The following is a 26,553-nucleotide window of genomic DNA, read 5'->3' as shown; positions in this document are numbered from 1 at the left end:
TTCATTCTTACAATATGATTTATCAGGTTGATTCTATGTTTTGATGTTTGTAAAAGTGAAATTGGACAGTCTACACAGAATACGGAAAAAATTGGATGGGACATTCTCGAAGCGATCGAACCAAACACGGTAATACAGATTAGAGGTTATTCACTGAGAAAAACACGGTAACTATGATATGGTTTTTATGTCCGGATCTCGATTCCTGATGCCATTTGGCATTGGGCATCTTTGAGCGCCAATTATGGTTTCAACAAAACAAGGACGCACTCATTAATAGTCGTTGTAATAATATAAAATGCACTACTAACCGGACCATCCCGTGAATAGAAGTGCGGGATTACATCGGAAGGATATGATGTAAGGTGGCCCATGTTTATAGGGAATAAATCAACGTGGAATAATATTAAGTTACACCCCTCAGATTTGCTCATTTGGAGCCTCAGAAGCTACAGTGAAAGTTCGAGCGGAATCCGTCAATTCTGAAGTGTGGCTGAATGAGCTTTGAAGTTTGTAGGGTAAGAAGGGGCAACATAGGCGCCAACCTTGGGGGGAAGCACTTTTGCCCCCCTCAATATTTTTTCGGAGGGGCGAAGAATCATGTTGCTACTTTTTACAGATTTTTCAAAAGTTAACAATATTCGAGTTGTGTCGTCCGAAACAGACCATAATCTTGACCAAAGCTACAGTGAAACCTCCATGAGTCGATGTTCCATGACTCAATATCGACTCATGGAACCATACTAAAAACAAAATTACATGGTTAGTATGATGGATTTCTGTTCCATGACTTGATATTTCCATGAGTCGATATCAGCTTCAGATATCGGCTCATGGAAGTTTGACTGTATTTTGGAATGTTTCCAAATACATACAATCATTCAATATTATGCAGAATTATCATAATTAGGGAAAGTGTACCAGCTATGGCTATGGTGGTTCCCTATTTGGCCATATGTGTTTTCTTGGAAACTTTCAAATTTTGAATATTTTTGAATGTTTTAACATCAAGAATCATTTGATATCAAACTACTAAAACACACAGAATGATTAAAAATTTGAAAATAATCAAATTATCGCGTATGGCGAAATAGGGAACCATTGTGTCCATAACTGGTACACCTACCCTACGTGTATTTATGCAGGCTCAAGCACTGAGAGGCATTAAGGAGCCGATTAAATTTTGTAATTACTAGTATTAAGTTCTGGGGTCTAAATTGCCACAGCAGTTAACGCGCAGCTATTCTGCAAGATAGGACAGATCGGTCATGAGTTCTAGTCCCGCTGATAAGGGTATTTTTGGTAATGGACATATTTTTTACAAAAATAATAATCATTTTTTATAAAGTTCTTCCTTCCTTATTTTGAAACGAAAGGCCATAAGTTTAGAAGTGAAATTCGTGTTCGTTAAATCAATTTACATTCATTTCAAGTGGTATATTATAAATTCAAAAATAGACCCCTACAGGATGACGATATACATTCGACGTTGATAGTTCGTTGGTTCAAAGGCTAGCGTGATGATATCATAGCCAAATGATAAGAAAACTGAAAATAAAAATAGTGTCTCTGTACCATTGGTTGTTATTTACCAGTAGATTTAACCTCGGAATAAAAAGTATATGCGCTATTTTTGCTAGATAGATCACCTCTAGTTTAATCGATTTGCCATTTTTTATTAGTATCATTCCGAACATAACATTCATTTCTTATATCTAGGTGTTCTGTGTTATTAGAAAACACTGTCATCGTAATTTGGTAAAACAAATTTGAGATTTTATTAACATTTTGTTAACAACATATTACATTTAATTTGCCGTAGCAGTTCAGATTTTTTACAGGTGAGATGATTTCACCTGCTTATAAGAGAAAAAAAAAACACGCTTTCAATTTACTTAAACTAACTTTACCTTACTACATAACTCATTAATCGTGGCAATAGAAGATTGTAACGATTTTTACTTGAAATTATCAACTATTTTATTTGACATTTGTTCCAATGTTTCAACATTGGATATTCTATGTAACTCATTGGTACTATACCAGGGAGAAAGCTTCAGAATCATTTTCAAAAGTTTATTTTGAATTCTCTGCATAGCTTTCTTCCTGGTATTACAACAGCTAGTCCATATTGGTACAGCATACAACATGGCTGGCCTGAAAATTTGTTTGAATATCAAAAGCTTGTTTTTATCCTGTCCTTTGATTCAGAAAGGGGTATGGGCGCGTTCTGCCAACTCGGTCTAGGCAGATTTCTTGTGTGAGCAAGTTACAACATGGACGTTCTAAAGTGCCAGAATGAAGTGTTGTGCTTGTGGGGAGCACTTGAAGATAGGATGGAAGGTCATTACTTCGCGAGCGCGTTTTACTTCTGCTTTTATAATAAGTTATATATGTGCAAAATCGACCCTTAGCTTAACTATCTAAATTAACAGTTGCAAATACAATAATCGTTCTAAGCTTACTAACATGTCGTCGTTAATTTTATCATAATGATCTTTTATCTACATCCGTCGAACCATTCTGAATGGCCGTTGTGAGAATATCACCAAGAACTTCTCACATGCAGTAAAGCTAAATTGTCCTACATTAAAACATTAAGGTTTTCGCTCTTTTGGATTATTTTGATGTTGTTTATCGTCAGTTTTGTTGAGATGTCCTGAATGCCGCACATGGCGTACAGTGATCATTGCCATGGAGTTTCTCGAAAGCTACATGGGGATTGTTATCATGGGAATCCAAAGAGCGAATTTTGTATGACTTCATTGTAGGCCAATACAGCAATAAAGCATGTAACAATCACTAACATTTCTTCTCTCCTTATCCTTGTTTTCATATCTAACCCGCCATTACAACGAGAAAAAATCATCGGAGAGGAAAGACATGGCAGCGTATTGGCCGACAGAAAGAGGAACAAGTCATCGGAGAGAAAGGATAACCCTTATCATGGCAGCGTAATGGCCTAGAAAATAATGAGTATAACTTTTATAATCATTAGTGCTAATTGAGGTAAATAAGATTAACTAATTATTTACTATAAACAAATTTGTTCCACAGAGCTATTTACAAAACAACACACATAATCCCTCCCTTACCAAATCCTCAGGCAAAACACTTCACTACCGCTATATGTATGACTGATTCCCTGTTCTTTCGACCTTGCATCATTCATACGTGTAGGGGAAGTCTAGAGTAAAAGCAAAACTTAAAGAACCTTCTGGTCAAAGATGTTGCGTTGCCTACTTCCCGAACTCCAAATCCCCCGGTGTATTATAGACGGTATGAGTTTTTAAACTTATACTGGAGACTTGGCCCCTTGGTACATCAATAAAATAAAATAAAATAAAAATAAAATATCAAAAGCTTGTTTTTAAGACAAAGTTTTGATTCTCTATTAATAAGGGATAGGGACATTTTACATATTTGTTACATTTGGCTTGAATGCCCTCAATGTGATTTTTGAAAGTTAAATTTTTATCTAACACGAGCCCTAGATACTTAACATCATCTGACCAATTTATTGAAACCCCTTTCATCGTGACAACATGTCTACTTAAAGGTTTCAAATAAAGAGCTTTTGGTTTATGTGGAAATATTATTAGTTGAGTTTTGGAAGCATTAGGAGAAATCTTCCATTTTTGCAAGTATGAAGAAAAAATATCCAATTTTTTTTTGCAATCGGCTACAGATGACACACAGACTTCGTCCTTTGGCGGAGAAGCCTGTGTCATCCGCAAACAAGGATTTTCGACATCCCTGAGGTAACTCAGGTAAGTCAGATGTGAAAATATTGTATAATATTGGTCCAACAATGCTGCCTTGGGGAACACCAGTTCCTACAGGAAGTCTTTCAGATCTGGAGTTCTGATAATTAACCTGAAGTGTACGATTTGACAGATAACTTTGAATTATTATAACAATGTATGTTGGAAAATTAAAGTTTTTTAATTTTGCGATCAAACCTTCATGCCAAACACTGTCGAATGCTTTTTCTATGTCTAGAAGAGCAAGACCAGTAGAAAAGCCTTCAGATTTGTTGGAACGGATCAAATTTATTACACGTAAAAGTTGATGAGTGGTCGAATGTCCATGGCGAAATCCGAACTGTTCATTGGCAAAAATTGAATTTTCGTTGATGTGTACCATCATTTTGTTCAAAAAGACCTTCTCAAAAAGTTTACTTACCGTCGATGGGGGTGACAATGGGTCTGGGGGGTGAGATTGGGTCAAAACGGAAAAATATGATTTATGAAATATTTCAGCTAATAACGGTGATATTACTAAAATTAATAATTCATATGTTAGGGAGCATATTATTACACATAATTCATCACAATATACATTTTTAGAAATAGTAGTTTTTGTTTATAATAATATAATATATAATAATTAATCTATTCGAAGTGGACATTAATACTCTTGGTGACGTTCAGTTTGCCTTTTGCTAACCAGAATGATCCGTAGCCACTCTTACTATTAGCTAGCTAGATACATCGTTATCATATACGACGTAGGGAATACTTAGGAACTCTTAGAAAAATGACTAGTAGATTCACTGAGTAGAAATAAGTGGCGACAATCTTATTTTAATATGGTTTTTACATTGCCATAATAAGAAATACCTCTTTTGTAACAGCGGTATAAATAATCTAATTCCAGCTTCATTTTCGCAAAATTTACAAGTAGAAAGTAGGCGTTTGCCACCGAAAAGTGAATCTTGTAGGAGACTGTAATAGAAGCCTAAGGTAACTTTATTCTTCAATATTCACAATAAAAATGACTATGGTGGGGATTGCTCATCAAACCTTCCGGTCCGCCTCATAGTTACGTACTATTTGGTGCTGGGTGTAGTTCTTGTTTTTCCAGCTGTATTGAAAAGCATGAGCCATAGTCCTTGGCATACAATAGGATCTATCTTTAGCAGAAAAGAACCGAAATGTCTATCGACGACCGGTGATTGCTAGCAGATATAGTGGAGAGCTTGTCTTGAAACGTTCATCGCTTCAAGCTAGTTGAAAAACTGAATACACTGATTGCCTGTCGATCAGAGCCGAACTAGGCATAGATCGTATACATACATCTGAATCTACATGTCTCCGATGTATTACATCGTTCCAGGTGGGAGTTATCTGATATGTGAATATGGTACCATAACAGAATTTTCCATCTGAACGAAGTGATAAATCATAATATTCCGCAAACTGTATCACACATCTACAGAATGTATTGCGTGAAGTTAAGACACAGCAGAGTATTGGGTACATAGGACCAAGTCCCTGCCGGGTGGCGCGAAACTGATGAGCGATAGACAATAGAATCAACAACACTGCCATAAGGGATAGTAAGCATGTGACTATTGTCGAAACTATGATTAGGAGGCAAATCAACATCCCAAGATCAAATTTTTGTTACAACCCAATATAGGTATTATTAAATTAGGCTGTAGAAAATGATAAATATCTGATCACATAGGAACCTTGCAACAGGTAATAAATGTTCGTAGTCTGTTTTCTTCGAATACATATGTATAAATTGTTAAAATTGCCGAATCATACGCGGAATTTATTAAACGGATCATGAAATTAGGACTGAAATCATAATGATGATAGATTATCAACTTTCCTTTCGTCTTGCTATTTGTTACCGTTAGAATCACCAAACTGATTGGTTTCCCACTACTTACACCAATACAACAGCACGAAAACTGAAGTATTATAATCGCGCGTTGGAACTTTCAATATCCATATATTACATCAATAGTGAATTCTTGTATGTAGCCAGTATAAATAACAGAATCATCAACTTCTTGAACATTCTTTAACTGAAAACAGGATGCTTGTTTTATCAAACATGCTCAATCTGCACCTAAAATCTCGGATCCAAATAGTTTTCTAAATAAAAATTGTGTCTAAATAAAACGTGTAGGCCAACAAATATAATTGAGTAGGAGTTTACAAGTTACTTAGCACATGAAAAGCAGTTTAAATTAATCTATTACTAGATCAACACTAATGCTCACATTTTTATATTCTCATTTCATCATGGTCCTCATTGCTCGAGCGGAGACGAACACCCTGGAGATGGAAAAAATCGACAGCGCTACGATAAGGAAACGTAACAGATGAGAAACTATCGATACATTTATCAATTATAAAACCCCGTTTTAATGTTAACACTTTGTTTCTGTTTTGTTTCTGTTTTTTTTCTGTTTTTTTCGTTTCAGCAATCAAATAACCGAACCAACTCTACTATCTTTTCATTTCTTCTTCGTTATACTTATAGTCCTTCTGGCACTGAACCGAGTGGTGCGCCTTCCGCTTTCTTACTGGTGCTGTTTTTCCTGTACATTTGGCATAGTGTCGGAGGTGGTGTACTGTATTTGCTATACAACGCGCTACTTTCGATATTGTGCTTGGCGTGTGGGGAAGCAGTACTAGTGGTGAAGCGGAGGGCGCCATTCGGTTTAGTGCCAGAGGGACTATATCTATTTAATGTATCTGAAGCTTGTGGGACCGCTTTAATTCCGGCGCCTGCTTGTGGAAGATCCCGGTGTGCTAAACGGTATAGGACATGTTAACGGGGGAGGCTTGGTAGGTCCTCACCCAGCCCGTGTCTAGATGGGCGGATAATTGTCTGCCAGGGTGTGGATTGAGCAATTACAATTACAATAGTAGTTTTTGTTTATTATATCAATAAACTTCTATGTTGAAATTAGATAAAATTTACAACATTAAATTTCTCCTGTGCAAAGTATCACGCATGTACTTTAACCTCTACCGTTATATTAGTAGAAGGTTTAAAGTCTTTTTATTACACTTCACACGTATTTTCCGGAATCTATTTGAATTTTCAACAAAAAATTTTTTTTTTCGGTACGGTGTCTAAAACATCAAAAATGGGGGTGAGATTGGGTCAAGCAAGAACGACAGTAAATGAAATTGCAAGTCCACTTTTTTGACATTTTACGGTGCCGGTAGTTCTCTTTTTCATTAATATGTGTTTATTCTTTCTAAATACAGCATCTCTGAAACATCAAACTAGTCTACTTGAGGATTCCGTACATTGAATAACAATGCAACGCATTTTGACAACTTCTCAATCCAGCAACTGTGTTTCGTGCGCAGAAACATCGTAAAATTTTATCAAATGGATTGTTTTTTTTTTTAATTTAATTATTTATCAGTGTTTTCATATAATAGAAACATCTCCTGGAAGTACAAATGAGTTGGAACACTGAAATATCGTGATTATGACATTGACATTATGTATTGATCGTGGAATGTCGCTCCGAAATTTAACTATTTGCGAAGAATTAAAATAATCACTGTTTCAGTACACCTTTGGGGAAACTGAATAGGCTTCATGGCAATGGGGATGAGACTTTGAAGACAATTTGAGGGAAAAAATAGAAAATTTATGTAAACTTGACGATGAATGTTGTGTTTACATATTTTTTCTCATAGCTCTTCAATTTTTTGGTATAATCGTTCTTTTAAGTGGGGTTATCATACTTATGAAACATCTTAGATATCTTTTCATCTTGTTTGCATCGTATTTCATCAATATTCTTCAGCTGTGAATGGTTTTGCAACCATATTATCAAAAACAAGTTATTTCAATTAAAGTGACCCAATGTCACCCCCTCTAAGGGGTGAGATTGGGTCATTTTTCATTCACTTGTGGTGCCGCTGTGAATAAATATTTTTCTTTATTGTTTTGAACAGTTGTTAATGTACCATCAAAGTACATACACACCAAATTTGAAGTTTATTTGAGTTAAATTGCGATAGTTATTCAATTAATAATTCGTACACATTCCTTTTTGACCCATTGTCACCCCCAACGACGGTATGTAGGAAAGCAAACTGATTGGACGATAGCTAGAAGCTTCTGAAGGATTTTTGTCTGGTTTTAAAATTGGTGCAACCTTTGCATTTTTCCATTTGTCAAAAAAAATATGTCAATTGAAAACATTTGTTAAATTATCAACTAAGAATGATAAGCTACTTTCTGGAAGTTTCTTGATGAGGATGTAGAAAATTCCAACATCGCCAGGAGCTTTCAAATTTTTGATTTTTTTTTAATAATAGATCTCACTTCTTCCAAATCGGTTTCCCATGATTTTTTTTAAGGCGCTCTGTGCTCGTGGCCACTACTGTGCTGGAATCAGTTGATCTGTAGCTCCTTCTTCACCGATACAGATCTATTTTCAACTTATCTATATAGGCCTATTCAAATGACGTCTCAAATCAGCTGATCGGGAAGCACTTTGACATTTATTCTATGAAAATGACAGGCCCGTGTTAGCACCGGTCCTCCACCGATGTAAACAAATGCATAGACGGATCTGTCACATGAAAAGGCCTATTTACATCTTACTTTCACTCTCTCCTACTCTTCTACTCTCACACCGAACAGGTAGGAGAGAGCTCTGCTGTTAAGTGAGGCTAGCTGCCTGCGAAAAGGGTCAGTTTGTCTCAGTCACCATCTGACACTGACGGAGGATGGATGTGCTCCCCAAAGCACGGTCCTCCGTGAGGCGTCTTCTGGTGGCTGGACGGGTTTTTTGTGGAGGGGTGGTTGACCCTAGAAAAAATCTTATATAGCATTTAGGAGGAAATGTATTGAATACTTTAATTAGTTTGAAAATAATTTAATTAGTTTATTTAACATTGAATTGGTTGACGTGACGCCCATTTTACATGAGAATCATTTGTAACAATTATAAAAAGACGTTTGTCTTATGTTACTGATTAAATGAAATAAATAATAAATAATAATAAAAGCGTAACCTCAAGGCTACAGACCCCCTCTCCCAGGAATTGTCGATAACGTTCTCTTGATTGAAAATATTTTCGAAGTCCTGAGTAACTTCATTTTCTATTGGACTAGTAAGTCCTGAATTAAAATTGTGCGCGCATTTAAACTGCATAACAAGTTTTAAAGCTTTTTCGCAATTAGCTAGTAATAATTTGTTTTCCTTTTCCATTGCCGGTATTGGCTTCTGAGGTTTTTTCAAAATTTCAGATAATTTTCAAAAGGGCTTAGAGCCAATTGAGAAATTTTATTTTCAAAATTTTTGTTTCCTAATTGTGGAAAACGTTTCTTGATTTCTTTCTGCAAATCCTGCCTGCAATCTTCATAGCAGGATCGCGAGTGCATTGAAATTGCCTTCTCCTCACGTTTTTAAGACGGATCAAGAGTTTAAGATCATCGTCTATAATCACGGATTCAAATTTTGGAATTGCAATGCTCCTGGCTTCAACAATGGAATATATTAAAGTTTGAAGAGCATTGTCAATATCAAATTTTGTTTGTAAAGAAATGTTAACATCAATTGAACAATAATTGAAAGTGGAGCTGATAGGATTGAGAATCGCTTCATGCGATATTTGAAATGTAACAGGGACATGATCAGAATAAAAACCAGCATGAGTAATAAGTTGGCTTCAAAGATGACTAGAGTCGGTTAAGACCAGAACAATCGTACATGGATCTCTAGAAGAAGAAAAACATGTAGGGCTATCAGGGTATTGAATTGAGAAGTATCCTGAAGAGAACTCATCAACTCATCGTTGGAATTACTTTGAGAATTATTCCATGACCGATTTTTGGCATTAAAGTCACCAATGACAAAAAAATTGTTTTATTGCGAGTCAATTTTCGCAAGTCAGGTTTCGCAATCGCCCAAAAATTTGACTTATTATTGCCCCCACAATTCGCGCATATGAACTTATCCTTCACTGGACAGACGTCTTTAGCGTGAGAAGAACAAGTAGAATGGGTACTCATAGTACGAATAGGGGAGGAGTTCAAATTACCTGCTACGATATCGGCAAAGGATTTTCCGTGGGTTCGAACGGCTACCCGACGGATTACAAATAGTTTGTGAATGAGCATGGTTATGATCTTCCTGATGGGTATGATTCCTAATCAAGCGATCGCTAACTGAAAAATGAGTATTGTTCGATACTCTACCAGGCAAATTCCAGAAACGACCGTTATCGTAACGGATATTATCATTCATCTGCCTGGCACGAGCATCGACGACTCTCCTTCGCGAAGGGCAAGACCAAAAATTGGACTTATGATTGCCCCCGCAATTCGGGCATGTAAACTTGGTGGTATCTTCCTTCACTTGACAGACGTCCTTAGCGTGAGAAGAACCTCCGCAAATCATGCATTTAGCATCCATGCGACAATTTTTTGTACCATGACCCCATTTTTGGCACCGACGGCACTGAGTGAGGTTCTGGTAATTTCCTCCAGGTTTCTGAAAATGTTCCCATGTCACACGTACATCGAATATAAGTCTAGCTTTTTATTAAGCTTTAATAGTATTTAGATCTTTTTTTGTTAAAGTGAACTAAATAATATTCTTGACAAAACCCTTTCCGAACAATGCCAGATTGGGTTCTCTTTTTCATAATGATTACTTGGACTGGGGAAAATCCAAGTAAATCATTTATTCCATTTTTGATCTCTTCAGGTGACTTATAGTCACTTGAGAGACCTTTTAAGACGACTTTGAACAAACGTTCAGTTTTGTCGTCATAAGTAAAAAAATGTGTTTCTTCTCTTCAAGATGTTTGAGAAGAAGTTCGCGATCTTTAAGAGTTTCCGGCAAAACGTGCAAGTATCCTTTCTTTGCGATTTGGAAGGAGACCTTGATTCCCCTTATATAGTTCAAGATCTCCTGCCTAAATCCCTCAAATTTGGAAAAACTGACCATGATAAGCGGCACTCTTTGCTTCCTCACTTGAATCGAAGAGCCTGGGCTAGATACTGCTTCGATTTGGTGTTTGGAAAATTTGTCTAGAGCATCGAACTGATTGCTCATTTCGATGTAATTATTGTAGCAACCTTGAGCGCACAGTCCTAACCCCCGTGAAGAGTAATATTCCTAGACTTTTTTTTTTGTCAGTGTAGCTGTCATTTTGACAAGTCTGCGTTCGCGCACATCCGGCTAGCTCTCCATCAGAAGCCAGAGCAAACTTCCGTTCCGACTTTGTAAAACACACTCTCGATCAAACCGTCGCGCAATAAAGTACGCTTTTATATTTTCTCTTTGAAAAAACGTGTTTAACGTAAAACCGTCTCCGAACGTCAGGAATTATACAACAGTAATTTTCAGAAGTGGGATTGGATCGGATTTGCTACGATCGGCGCGTTATCGTGGAAATCTCCTGATTGCGGCGCGAGTGAAATCGGTCGAGAATTTCGGTAGGAAAACCCACGGATTTCAAAGCGCAAATCGGAATCCATCAGCGAAAAGTTCCGTCAAGCGAAATCGGCGTGAACTTCATCGAAAACGGGTGGCGCAGGCCTAATACCAGCGTCCGGAGGTAGCAGCGGCTCGATCAGCGATCCGAACGAGCAACAAGCGGGCGACATGCCAAAAGGGAAGCGTCGTTCCGAAGCACGAACGGAGGTGAACGTGCCGGAGTATAACGAGGACGGCGACAATGACGACGGCGATGTCCACGATGCCAACCAAGCGAGCGGTGAAAGATTCTTCCATCCGGAGGAGTTGAAGCAATTGATTCCTGTTTTTCGAGAAGGCTGTGGCGTCACGGAGTGGATTAATTCCATCGATCATTATCAAGAGCTTTATTCGTGGAGTGACAAATCGACTTTGCTGTACGCAACGTGCCGTCTAGCGGATGCTGCTCATCAGTGCAGTGGTTTCTCGGCGCAAGGCAGAGTATTTTGACGTGGAAGGATTTCAAGCAGACGATTTTGCTGGCTTTCCCGGATCGTGAGGATGAAGCGGATGTTCACCGGAAGCTGTCTCGGTGCGTAAAGGACTCCAAGGAATCCTACGACAATTACGTTTTCCGCATGAATGCGTTGGGACAGAAAGGCAAGCTGAGTAGTGCGGCGATTATCAAGTACGTGATTAGTGAATTATCGTACGATGTGCTCTACTCCAGCATCGCAACTCGACAGTACGACAATATTTACGAGTTGTTGGAACAGATCCGGTACTGTGAATCGAATATGGAATTGTGCAAGCGTCGTAGTTTCCCGCCCAGGAGCAACAGCCAAAAGCAGCAAGTGAGTAATCCGACCCCGAAGAAGCAACCGGAGGATAGCAAGTCGTCCAGTAGCCCGGTAGGTGCGAGGAAGCGAAGCGACGAATGTTTTAATTGCCATGGAACGGGACACATTTCGATTAATTGTCCTCAACCGCAACGACGTCCAAGGTGTTCATTGTGTCGGAAAGTGGGACACGACGAACAGCATTGTTTCAAGCGGAATCAAGGCGAACGTCAGCAACCGAACAGCGAACCAGCAAACAACCAGGTACCCGAAGCGAGCGGCGACAACACGGCGTATCCGATCAGCAAGCAGGGTGAACCGGAACCGGTGGCCGATGGAAAGTTTCTCGAGGTGAATCCCAACTCTATGGTGGCGTGTAACGTCATCGTTGGCGGACGATTGAAGGCGATGCAGGCGTTGGCGGATTCAGGTTGTCCGGTGAGTTTGATCAAGCAATCTTGTATTCCAGAAGGCATTAAGCTTAGTAGGGCCAACGATAGGGACCTAGTAGGTGTAAATGATTCGAAGATACAGATACTAGGAGCGTACTCGACATCGATTTTGATTGATACGTCTGTTTATGTTGCTAACTTGACGGTAGTTACTGACAACACTATGAAAGTTGATTTGATTGTGGGACGAAGATTTCTTCAAGACAATGGTTTCCGCGGATTAACTTTTCTTCCCGATTGTTCGTATGATATTGAAGCGATGAGGCATGTTTTTGATGGCGACGTAGTAGATGCTAGTATTTTGTTTGTCGATGCGAATGTTGAGCTCGACATCGGTGATACAGTCGAGACTAGAGCGTTAACTGGTGACGTTTACGAGCTTTTCAAGCGTGAATATTTGAACCGTGAAAAACCTCGTGAGCCTTTGGTTAAACACTGCGTGGAGATTAAGTTGAAAGAAGATGGTTATTACAATGCGACTCCTCTACGTCTAAGTGATTACGAACGTAAGCAGCAGAATAAAATCGTACAGGAAATGTTGACGAACGGTATCATCCGTGAAAGCGAATCTCCGTATTCTAGTCGCGTGGTCTTAACTCGTAAAAAGAGCGGCGAATATCGCCTTTGCGTTAATTCCAAACCGTTAAATAAGTTGGTAGAGCGGAATCATTTTCCTTTGCCGATCATAGAAGATCAGATCGCGAAGTTGCAGGGTCGTAAATATTTTACGTCACTAGATATGAAGAATGGGTTTTACTATGTAGACATAGCGGAAGATTCTAAAAAGTACCTATCGTTCGTGACGGAAGAAGGACAGTACGAGTTCAACAAATTGCCGTTCGGGTATACGAATTCCCCGTCAATATTCGCGCGTTACGTAATGAAGATATTGAAAGAGTTCGTTGATTCAGGCGAGATCGTCGTGTTTATTGATGATATTCTGGTTAGCTCTGTGACCGTCAGCGAACATTTTGATTTGTTGGCGAGACTTTTCCGTACCCTTTCCGATAATCACATCGAGCTAAACGTGAAGAAATGTTCTTTTCTTAAAACCGGCGTTGAGTTTCTTGGTTATTACGTTACGTTTAACCAGATCCGACCGAGTGATCGACACATAGAAAACGTGAGTAATTTCCCCGTACCGACAAATGATAAAGCACTTCAACGTTTTCTAGGGTTGATGAGCTATTTTCGGAAATTCATTTACCGTTACAATCACATCGCGAGCCCGTTATACGAATTACAAAATCGACGCGGATCCGACTTTAAATTCGAGGCGAAGCATTTTGAATCTTTCGACAAGCTTAAGGAAGCTTTGATTTCGAAACCAGTTTTGAGCATTTACAGTCCGAAGTTGGAAACGCAGCTTCACACCGATGCGTCATCAAATGGTTTCGGCGGCATTCTCGTACAGCTTCAAACGTACGACAATCAGTTTCATCCAACGATGTTTTTCTCGCGTAAAACTACAGCGGCCGAATCGGTACTTCATTCATTCGAGCTCGAGACGTTGGCTATCGTTTATAGCTTACAACGTTTCCGCGTTTATCTGTTCGGTATCCACTTTACGATCGTGACAGATTGTAATTCTCTCAAATCGACGTTAGATAAGAAGGACGTGAATCCGAAGATTGCACGTTGGGCGCTCTTCTTGGAACAATTCGATTACACGATCGAACATCGTTCCGGTACCAAAATGCAGCACGTGGACGCACTGTCCCGTATGTATTGCCTCGTAATCGAAGAAACGGACGAATCGAGTAATGTTTTCGAAAACGCGTTATACGTGAATCAAATAAAAGACCCGCGAATCGTGAAAATTAAATCTGACTTGGAATTGGCGGAAAGTAAGGACTACGAAGTACGCGATAACTTGCTATTCCGCAAATACAAGAACCGTCTTCTTTTGTACGTCCCGGAGAACATGGAAGATTCGGCAATCTTCAAGTATCACGATAATCTAGGTCATTTCGGAATCGATAAAGTCAGCGAATTGATCAAACGTTCGTATTGGTTTCCCGGTTTGAGAGCGAAGTTGAAGGAGCATATCGCAAGATGTGTGACCTGCATATCGTTTAATCCGAAGCAGAAAAGATTAGATGGTCCGTTACATCTCGTTGATAAGTCTAAAAAACCGTTTGCAACGCTCCATATCGATCATTTAGGACCGTTGGACAAAACGAAAGCCAAGAACGAGCATATTCTAGCGGTAGTCGACGCATTCACCAAATTTCTAAAGTTGTATCCGACGAAGACTACAAACACACGCGAAACGATGAAGCATTTGAAGTCATACTTCATTGCATATTCGACACCAGACGTGATCGTGTCGGACAGAGGTAGCGCATTTACCTCAGATTTGTTTAAGACGTTTTCGAGCAACCATGGTTTTCGACATCAGCTTGTGGCGACAGCGTGTCCCCAGGCTAACGGCCAAATAGAACGCTACAATCGGACTCTTATTCCTTTGCTTAGTAAACTCGTCGAGACTCGTAATCAATCATGGGATACGGTACTCGTTGATGCAGAATTTTTGCTCAACAATACGCTGAATCGTTCTATCGGTGATATACCTTCGCGATTGCTATTCGGTGTTCTGCAGAAGCGTTACGTTTCGGATGGTTTAACTGAATACGTAGATGGGCTGAATTCGAAAAACGATCGGAATTCGTAACGTGAAACAAGTAGGAGTTAGGGGCAAATTGCAGCCAAAATTTAAAGGGCCATACGTTATCAGAAAGGTTCTTGATCGCAACCGTTATTTGATCTCCGACTTAGATGGATACCAAGTGTCCAACCGCCGTTTTTAAGGCATATTCGATCCCATAAACATGAGACTTTACCAAAAGGCCGATAATGATGAAGTCAATGATTTTTCAGACTCAGAAATCGAGTACGAAGGAGTCGAGTATTTAGATGATGAATTTCAGTGAGTAAATCGTATCAAAATCTGCAAATTGAATTGAAGATGTAGCAGATTAGTTAGATGAGTCGAAAATATGTAATGTAAACAAATACGATTAGAGTACAAACAGATGTTTCGAAGAACTGTCGCGGCCGACAGTAGTGTCAGGATGGACGTGCTGTAGCAACCTTGAGCGCACAGTCCTAACCCCCGTGAAGAGTAATATTCCTAGACTTTTTTTTGTCAGTGTAGCTGTCATTTTGACAAGTCTGCGTTCGCGCACATCCGGCTAGCTCTCCATCAGAAGCCAGAGCAAACTTCCATTCCGACTTTGTAAAACACACTCTCGATCAAACCGTCGCGCAATAAAGTACGCTTTTATATTTTCTCTTTGAAAAAACGTGTTTAACGTAAAACCGTCTCCGAACGTCAGGAATTATACCACATTATCAACATTATCCATTTCCCTCCCATTGGTTATGGAAACCAAAGGCGTAACCTGTAGTGGAGGTATCACATTTTGGCATTTTTTGCTTAAAGCCGCGTCATAATTCATATGGCATAGACGCAATAATATCTCGGATGTGATCCAACGGACATTCTGCGTTATTGATAGAATTGATGCCCATTTCAAATAATTAATCTATTCGAAGTGGACATTAATACTATTGGTGACGTTCAGTTTGCCTTTTGCTAACCAGAATGATCCGTAGCCACTCTTACTATTAGCTAGCTAGATACATCGTTATCATATACGACGTAGGGAATACTTAGGAACTCTTAGAAAAATGACTAGTAGATTCACTGAGTAGAAATAAGTGGCGACAATCTTATTTTAATATGGTTTTTACATTGCCATAATAAGAAATACCTCTTTTGTAACAGCGGTATAAATAATCTAATTCCAGCTTCATTTTCGCAAAATTTACAAGTAGAAAGTAGGCGTTTGCCACCGAAAAGTGAATCTTGTAGGAGACTGTAATAGAAGCCTAAGGTAACTTTATTCTTCAATATTCACAATAAAAATGACTATGGTGGGGATTGCTCATCAAACCTTCCGGTCCGCCTCATAGTTACGTACTATTTGGTGCTGGGTGTAGTTCTTGTTTTTCCAGCTGTATTGAAAAGCATGAGCCATAGTCTTTGGCATACAATCGGATCTTTCTTTAGCAGAAAAGAACCGAAATGTCTATCGGCGACCGGTGATTGCTAACAGATATAGTGGAGAGCTTGTCTTGAAACGTTCATCGCTTCAAGCTAGTTGAAAAACTGAATACACTGATTGCCTGTCGATCAGAGCCGAACTAGGCATAGATCGTATACATACATCTGAATCTACATGTCTCCGATGTATTACATCGTTCCAGGTGGGAGTTATCTGATATGTGAATATGGTACCATAACAGAATTTTCCATCTGAACGAAGTGATAAATCATAATATTCCGCAAACTGTATCACACATCTACAGAATGTATTGCGTGAAGTTAAGACACAGCAGAGTATTGGGTACATAGGACCAAGTCCCTGCCGGGTGGCGCGAAACTGATGAGCGATAGACAATAAAATCAACAACACTGCCATAAGGGATAGTAAGCATGTGACTATTGTCGAAACTATGATTAGGAGGCAAATCAACATCCCAAGATAAAAAAAAAAATATTTGGTTACAACCAATGTACTGCCCATACTCGCATAACAGTCCCATTTATATAGGAAATCCCATATAATATGGGACTGTTATGCGAGTATGGGCAGTGTAGGGATTATTAAATTAGGCTGTAGAAAATGATATAATATCTGCAAGGTAATAACTGCTCGTAGTCTGTTTTCTTCGAATACACATGTATAAATTGTTAAAATTGCCGAATCATACGCGGAATTTATTAAACGGATCATGAAATTAGGACTGAAATCATAATGATGATAGATTATCAACTTTCCTTTCGTCGTGCTATATTTTACCGTTAGAATCACCAAACTAATTGGTTTCCCACTACATACACCAATACAACAGCACAAAAACTGAAATATTATAATCGCGCGTTGAAACTTATTCAATATCCATATATTACATCAATAGTGAATTCTTGTATATGACTAGTATAAATGACAGAATCATCAACTTCTTAAACTTTCTTTAACTGAAAACAGGATGCCTGTTTATCAAACATGCTCAATCTGCACCTAAAATCTCGGATCCAAATAGTTTTCTAAATAAAAATTGTGTCTAAATAAAACGTGCAGGCCAACAAAACATAATTGAGTAGGAGTTTACAAGTTACTTAGCACATGAAAAGCATTTTGAAAAGGGATTTTGACGGTTCGATTGGCGGCTTACCGCCTACTCGCATTTCTCCCTTTCAGGATCTCTACTCACAACAATAATTATTTAACACAAAACTAATATCAGATGGGCCGCCATTCTGTGGAGTGATGTGGCCCCTTCCTTTCCTTGTTTTCTAATCTTTCCAGAACAACCGAAATGAAGAAGGAAACCTCCAAGCCATTGTGGAGAAGTGATGTCACAACAGGAAGATACGCATACCCGGCACGCAAATATCCCCACCTTAAGGTCGTTAACACGTGGAAGGTCGTAATTCGGTTTGATTACATGCATAATAATAACTATTTACACCCTGACAGAACTGCCTATCTCAAAAATAGGTAGAAGGGCGGGACGATGGTGCGAGCCTACCCACTCTGTCATCGGTGGGCGTCGGGCGTGCTAACTGGTATAGCATAGCCTATGGGGCTCTGCCTGCACAAATAATGTTTTCTTTCTCTTTCACTTTTTGTGAATTTGCTAACAACAATGCCATTAAAGTAAATCCAATACAAGAATGCAGTGCAGAACCTCATAACGCCGTTTTCGGTAAACGTATTTCCCAGCGTGGGGGTTTATAGGGATGTTTGTGTAAACAACGCAGATTGGCCATGGCAGGGGGTGCGTTGATATTAGCAGATTAGCAGAATATTCACTATAAAAATGACTATGGAAAGTAAGACGCTGAGATCGATCATTAGGGTACACTTGCTAGTTTCGAAAAATTGTTGAACAGACAAGGAAAGCGACTTTTTTCTTTAAGGATATATGAACGTAATGACCAATAAATACTTTTAACAACAAAAAATGAAATTAACTAGAACTACTACTAAACAGCCTAATTTTGTTAAGACTTGACGACACTTGACATTTAAGACTCTAATCTTACGTAAAAGACAACAGTAATCAGAATAGCACGTGAATGACAAATTATTCAAAACCATTTCGACTAGACAGTATTAGTAATGCACTACTATTTCAAACAAATTCTACACTACTATTTCAAACAAATTCTAATGGAGCTGCTGATTTTCATAATGCTTCCTTTTCTCAAAAGCAAGGGAATATGGGTACTTTTCAAAAACTACCACGTCACAATACTAATAAAAAACAGTATTCATGTGGGCGCCATTGCCTAGTCCGTCTGAGTATTGGTCCTGGTAGAGGGGAAACTTGGCAAAAGCCAGACCGAGGGATCAGCCTTGACAAGTTAAGCTGTCAGGCAGCTCCAACTAAATACCATACAAAAAAAAAAAGAAAAAATATTAACATTATCCATTTCACCCTTGGGAGAAAGTTCACATTCCGGAGAAACGTCCTTTGTTTCATGCTTGTCGGAAGAATGATAGGACTGTATTTTGTTCAATTATTGACATACTAGAGGTTGCACGAAATTTAGCTTGAAATTTTCTTTTCATCCCTTAACACCCCATTTTACGGTATATCAGAATGCATTCACCATTATTTTACAATTTATGAAAAATTGTTGTGTAATTCATTACGCAACTTAAAACTGCGTAACACAACTGCGTAATGAATCATTACAACACTGGTTTCAGTTGCGTAATGACTATTCCAGCACTGTATACTTCAGTGCAGGAAAGTAGGCCGTTTCATGACAGATTGGCGTGATGCAAAACAGCGTATTACGATGAGAAATTGCAAAAATGATAGTTTCAACACTTCACATTGCAAAATACTGCAACATTTAGGTTTTGGATACTGAAATATGATTTAAATGTCAACACCGTGCATAGGTCCTCCATAATAGGATGGATACCCTACTGTTTAGTCTCAAGACCTTATGTATGAGTTATTAGCGTTATTAGATAACAAAACAACAGATTTAAAGGAAAAATCAACTTTTGAACATCAATCTTTCACAAATACCCATATTATTTAACTGAAATTGTTAACAGATGCAATAATACAGTAGCAACCAAAAAATGCATTTCCACAACAATGAAGTACGGTGGTTACGTCGCCCATGCAAACATGGGCAGTATAATCCAAAATAAAAATAACATTTTTAAAACTTTCGAATCATTTGACTCATAAAGTACAAACGAAATCGGAGCTTTTTTGAAAAAAAAAAAACCTTTATTAGTAGCGCTGCCTGTTTAATCCCGGGCGAAAACTGAATTTCAGTTCTCATAGGTATAGCTTTTTTGTTTCTTAATGAAAGACTCCGATTTGCTGCAGTATCTTCTCTATTGATTGAATAATTTTCACACTAATAGCGAACAAAATTCATCGACAACAGCACCATATTGTGTTTGGTAGATTTTCATACAAACTTCAAGCTCGTTTAGCCTCCTCCCCTTTAGAATTTACGGATTCCGCTCGAAGTTGCGTTTGTTGCGCTGTGTAATTAATTAGTGGTTCAACCACATTAGGACGTTCGTTTTCAGTAGGGTAAACAGGTATAATACGCCCCCCTAAGGAAAAACTGCTCTATCGCAGTGGCAAATCCATTACTTATGCAGTTTTTGGTGTCGAAAGTGTTATTTACTTAGTTAATCATGCTCTGCATGCAACTTTCTCTTGCCAGGTAGCTTCTAAAGCGAGTACAAGACGTTTTCTGCAAACGGTTCAAATCTTGACGTTTCAAAATAAACCGGGCAATATGTGGGTAAAATTTTATCATCCCGCAGTAAAAACTCTTTCTTCAAACCGAAGGATATTGCTGAAGAAACAAATCCCTTCTGAGCAAATTTTGTCTGAGATTTTTGTAGATGTTTGCAGGGCTCTAATCCCATATGAAGCTGAGTAATAGCAAACAAACGCAGCAAATTTCTATATTATGCTTTGAAGAATGCGTTTTTACTATAGGACGATAAGTTTGTACTTAAATTTCAGTACTAACTTTTTTGGAACATTTTTCAAAATTTATCCATAGTAATTTCCATATAAACCTATATTGTCTTTGGCCACCTCTAAATCACCATCGAAACAGCTGAAAATTTCACAGAACACTATTTTTATGGTTAGGATGGTAAGGAAGGTATGGGAGATTGGATTTTCAAACATTTTTGAATTTTGAACTGCCCTAGTGTATATCGACAGGCTTGTGGAAAAATGATTTAAGGTTATAGGTGGATATAGCTCTAATTTTGCGCAGTATTTTTTTTAAGTTAACTATGAATAAAATTTCTTTGTTCCATTTTTATTCTTTTCAATATTTTAGGTAAAGGAATTGATCGATGTTAAGATTTTAGTGAATCTTACTAAAGGTAATTGCGGACCGGAAGTTGAAAATCTCCAAGCTGTTCCAAAATTGCGTGTGTGGTTCCTGCAAAATCTGCATAAAGCAAGTAAGTAAATAAGTTATCACTATTCTCGGTCTACCAGCAGACCATTGTCAAATAAATGTCAGGCAACTGTCATATAATGGATCATTAAAATAACCAAAACGGCCACTATGAAGAGCATAGAGAGCGCCACCGTAGTCTTGTGTGTTTGACAAAACACCAATGCTGTCACAGTGTTAAATCTCATATACAGTGGCGCCGCTCTTTTGATGTGGTGAGTGCCGAAAGAGTTACTTTCAATGATCCATTATCAACCAATGTCAGGTAAATGGCAGGCAAATAATGCACACTTAAATTATTTTACCGATCTCAGCAAAACGTTTCGTCGAGAGCCCAACAGCTGAGATTTCGGTAATTTCTAATACCGAGATTTCGGCAAACCTATTTTTTACCGTAATCTCGGTAAAAGTGTTACCGAGATTCGTCGAATGATTACCGAGATATCAGCTGTTGGATTCTCGGCCAATCCGTTTACCGAGGTCGATTTCAGAATTTAAGTGTGTAGGTAAATGTCAGGTAAATGTAAGACAAATGTCAAGTAATTATCAAACATATGTCATGTAAATATCAGGCAAATGTTATGTAAATGCTAATGAAACAAATAAAGCTGAGGGGCTGGCTCTGTTCCAGCAGGGACGTAACGTCAGGAAAAAGAAGAACAAGAAGAAGAATAAGTGTAACGGTAGAATTAAAGTCAACATGTTGAGTGCTAACAAGGTGAAAACTCATTCTACTCAAAATCCAAGATGGCCGCCACATTTTATCACTCAAAATAATATTCTTATTCTTCACTCGACTCGAATAAAACACCAACGATTGAAAACTTGTTTCTTTGTTGAACAAAAAATGATGTTTGCATCGATTGCACTCGCCATATACGTCAAAATCGTATAACATGATTTAGAAAATCGTTCATATCATAGAGTAAATACCTTTGCTCACCTAGTTTCTGTAGCCTATCTTACGCAATTTTTCCTCAGCTTTCTGATGGTGATCTCAGAATTCAAAACTAGCGGTGCGCTAATGGTGAAAACACGTTTTTTCTAACAAAATTCAAGATGGCGACCAAATTCAAAATGGCCGCCAAAATTTTTTCAAGTTCAAATGAAAGCTATATCCTTTATCTATACGATGCCACTAATTTTGCTATGTGTTCCAAGCGAAATATGAGACATACGTGAAAAAATACCCAAGATTTATCAAAAAATGGGCTTTTTCGCAAACTTTTCAGCTAGCTGGCGTACGAGGGGTCCACCAATTTGAGAGAACAGAAAAGACCACCCTTAAGTTTTATCGAAAACTAGCGATCAGTGACATAAAATTGGAATTCTAACGATGGGTGCCGATGGCGGCCTGGTTTCAGCGAGAATTGCTCATTATCACGCAGAGAAAACTGTTTTAAATTCAATTAGATTCTGTATCCAAACAACAATAATTCTTTATTATATGCCGGCTTATAATAGCATTTTATTGTTATAATAACGACTAGCAATTTAATTCAAAAATTTTCATTGTTGAATTTGTTAGCTGAAATAGATGCGGTTTAACAAAACTTATTTTTGATTTTATATTTTTTCCAATTGAATTAACAATATTTTTGTATTCAAATAAAACTTTCATTTTTGAAATAAATTGTTGATGTTTTTTTTATTTAAAGTGTTTTTTAATGAACCCACGCCGCTTAAATTTTATTTTGCACTTGTTTTGAAATGAAGTTCAACGATTATAACATTGAAGAGGGTATTTTATTTGCATTTTGGTTTTGTATAACTAAGTGGTAGTTAATAAATTTCGCATGATCCTTGGTTTAAACGGCTTGGTAGCCGAAACAGAACCATCGCTTCTTGTTGGGATTTCTGCAACTTTTGGTGGCCCCTGAAAATTTTTCTTTGTCAACATGGATAATGCACATTAAAAGCGGCTTCAAGTACCTACATCACTTTCCGAAGGTTCAAATGGTGAATGAAATTCGTCAGCTCCGTAAGCGGTGGTGGCAGCATCAGTAGCACAATTTTCTTCTGCTGAGTTACTATCGTGTTGTAGTTGGCTGCAATAATGAAAAATGGTTGATTCGAATTCAAATTGTCTCAGTACACACTTAATTTATTTCGCCGAGGCCGGCGAAATATTTTGCCGAGAACCCAACAGCTGAGATCTCGGCGAAAATTTCGGTAAAAGTTCGAAGTGCCGACTATACTGCAAAATGAGTAGACCAGCAAAACTGTCAAAATTTTACGAAGAGATCGGTAATCCGTTGCCGAAAATTTCGGCATTAATTACCAAAATTCAGCAAAATTTTTTCGGTTTTTATGGAGGCAAAAAGTAAAAGAAGAAGCAGAACTAAAACTTATGATGGGGTTTGTATAATACATTAAATGTGTTAAATTTTATTCAGGAAGTCATAATTCATCCACGGTTTCAATTGTCATTTTACACAAATCCTCGGATAATGGTCCACTGGCCAATGGTTCCGTTCTTCTTTAATACCTCTAATACGACTGGAACATCATTAACTGAAAATAAAATAAATCTATGAATAACTAAGGAACTGGATAGGTCATTTCTACGCAAGATCGATTTTGCTTATTATCAAATAAAAAGTAAACTACTTACTTGATAACAACCTCCGAATAACAAATCTCAAATTTGCACACAGAATTTCAAGAAGTCTTACTTAATGCGTTCAACGTGTTAATGTGTTTTTAACAGTAGCAGCGTTGTTTTCGATTTTGACAAATGTGCTTTGCCGAAATTCGGAGAAATCAATTTTTTTCTGATTAATACGGCAAATTAAATTGCCGAATTTCGGTTCTATGTGTAAATTGCCGAAGTTCGTCAATTTGAATTTTGAAGTTTTATTTATCTGTCAAAATTTAACGAGATTTCAGTAAAACTAAGCTTTACCGAGTGTATTCGTCATTTAACTTTACCGAAATGAAATTCTGAGATTAAGTGTGTAGTCCCTTAGCTTACCGAGAAAGGATTTCATTAAAGTATCGGACATTCCGTTACTGTTGAAACAATAACTTTCTCCGCTTCAGCATAATCCTTCTGCGTCGGACATTTCACTTTTTACTGTTCTCAGCGATAAACAAAATGGCGGGTCAATGCTAAAGTAATCTTTTTTGAACATCAACAATTAAGGTAACTGAAACAAATATATGTTTCATTTGAACTAAAGTCTTTGTTTGTTGTTTCAAAACAAATTCTAATTTAAAATTGCAGCCAGTGAATTCAACAATAATTTGTATTATTTTAAATAAAATCATTGTTGTTTCAACGTAATTTGTTCAATTACAACAAATTGAAAATACTTGTTGAAAACAACAGTAATTATTATTGTTTTGAATCGTTGCTAATTTTTTGCGTGATTATCATTTTACGTATTTAATACGCATCTACAGTCGACTCTCCACATCTCGCTGTTCTACATCTCAATATCTTTCCCTATGTCGATGATCCCTTCTTTCTGCATACATTTTCACTCTCCATATCTCGATGTGATTTTCATTCCCGATTTTCTCTCCGTATGTCGATATGCCCATTATCAAAGGTTACTAGACTAGTTTTTAGAGGTTCAAGACAATTTTCAAAGATGTCTGTTTATTTTTAATTTGCCTGGTAACGGAGTGATTTTCATTCTAGTATTCATTGGAAATTTGTTCTATGTCTCGATCTCTCCCTATCTCGATGGTCTATTCAATATCAATTTCATTTTATTTATTTGTTGTATTCGTTCTCCTTTCCATGACAACCATGGAGATGCAGGGGTGATCTCGGTCTTTAGTAGCAATGTATGACACACTAACATTCCCTTCCTCGATGGCTGTAAGGACGTGGCCGGCGCCGTTATTGACCGTTGTTTGTTTGGAGTGAAAGTGTACGTTAAAGATGAAAAGCTACTCCCAAAGCTACATCTCTTGGTTCCTTGTGCAACTTCTATTATTTTGGTCAATCACGGTTCGTCAACTACGATTTGTATGGTCGTGAATGCTTAATGAATTTTGAGTAGGTTTCTTTTGAAATAATGGTTACCATTCTCAAAGATTTTTAGGTAGGATTTCGAAACGATTATTGGGTGAGATTCTGAGAGAAGAATTCTTGAAAAATTCTGGACATTCTGACCTGACCAAGATTTTCTTAACAGCTTGACTAGGATTTTAAAACATTCCGGGTCATTTTAGTAATACTAGGCGAAAATAAGTGCATTTAACAATGTGGCCCGCCACACTAAATCGTTTATGCAATTTGGTCTTTGAATCTAAAAAGTTGTACAGGCCTGGTCCACTCAGGAACAGGAGTTCTATCCACTCCTGTTCATTTTGCCACAATTTCCTCTAAGCTAGTTAATATAGAATAAGTAATCAATATGTAAAAACTCTTACCGTAAAAACAGCTATAGTTGCCGCAATGATTGTTAATCTTTGGACCACAATACAAAATCATCTTTGTTCTCAGGTAAAACCATGGCAGTCAAGTGCGTTGCAGAGGTACCTCACAGTCAACCCAAATATGACATAAACCAAATGATTGAACATATCGAGATGCTGCTAGCGAATCCGGAAGCCATTCGAGATGATATTGAGGGGGTCAAAAAGTTGTGCGAGCAAATTGTTCTGTACCTTGCACATACTCCGTTGAGAAAAGACATGCAGCTGGAAAAATTGCGCCATTTCCTGCAGAAAGTTTCGTACCATGTACCTAAACAGCACACCGTTGAAATCGTCGAAGTGTGTTTAAAAACTCTCTACAAACATATGGTTTCTGGTAAGTTATGGCAATGTTTGATTTAAGTCATTTTATGCAGCTCTAATGAGTTCTATTTTGTTGTAATGTAGATGAAGAAACATCCATTTATGCTTCGGTTGTACTGGACCTCTTGGATAAGAAAGAACTGATCAAACAGGGCGTTCAATGGATTTTTCAACAGGACAATGATACGAAGGCTATCAAGAAGGTATTCAAAACGTTAATGTCCTGGTTAACGGCCAACAATCAGGCAAACGACCTTGTTACTTGGATTTCTGAAATCATCACCGGCCTTCAAGTATGTTCTTACATTTTTTCGTTTACTCTAAATATTCTAACATGGTATTTTAATTGCAGGAACTTCAAAAACACGATGTGCTTCTAGAGCTTTCATGCAGTTCAGTAAAATCGTGTTCAATGTATTTTCAAAAACACGGTTATCAAACAATTATGTGTTCCATATTGTTCCATATACTGGCGACTGTTGAACATTCGCCTGATGTTTTCCACATGGTAAGAATTTGAATATTTAGATAATGATACTTTAAATTTGAGGTAATTTTCCTTTCTCAATCATTTGTAGATCATTCCCATAGCTCCGACAATACTGCTAGAATTGGGCAAGCAAAAAGAAAAGAGTACTGAACTCGGTGATGACTATCAGCAACGATTTATCGACATTCTTACATGTTTGATGATACGATTTCCTGATCCCGAGCATCAATACAGAGAACTGGTAAGCAAGTCGTTTATATTTTGGCTGAGGCCTT

At 37.9% G+C, this 26,553-nt stretch overlaps 1 protein-coding gene across 2 annotated transcripts in view; it reads left to right on the top strand.

Moving 5' to 3' along the window:
* The window catches only part of LOC5575900 (ubiquitin carboxyl-terminal hydrolase 38), a 42,913-nt gene that overhangs the window by 277 nt on the left and 16,083 nt on the right, over nt 1-26,553 (top strand). The window contains exons 2-7 of one of the 2 annotated variants that reach the window (XM_021844433.1): nt 27-129; nt 20,911-21,037; nt 25,493-25,801; nt 25,873-26,081; nt 26,141-26,296; nt 26,367-26,519. In XM_021844433.1, the coding sequence (XP_021700125.1) occupies nt 27-129; nt 20,911-21,037; nt 25,493-25,801; nt 25,873-26,081; nt 26,141-26,296; nt 26,367-26,519 (1,057 nt within the window). The remainder of the gene's footprint in view (nt 1-26; nt 130-20,910; nt 21,038-25,492; nt 25,802-25,872; nt 26,082-26,140; nt 26,297-26,366; nt 26,520-26,553) is intronic. The other variant, XM_021844434.1, reaches the window with a different exon arrangement.

Source organism: Aedes aegypti, chromosome 2, assembly GCF_002204515.2.
Source record: "Aedes aegypti strain LVP_AGWG chromosome 2, AaegL5.0 Primary Assembly, whole genome shotgun sequence".
Taxonomy (NCBI): Eukaryota; Metazoa; Arthropoda; class Insecta; order Diptera; family Culicidae; genus Aedes; species Aedes aegypti.
Note: the sequence above shows the minus strand (reverse complement) of the source record. Positions and strands in the feature narration are given on the sequence as shown.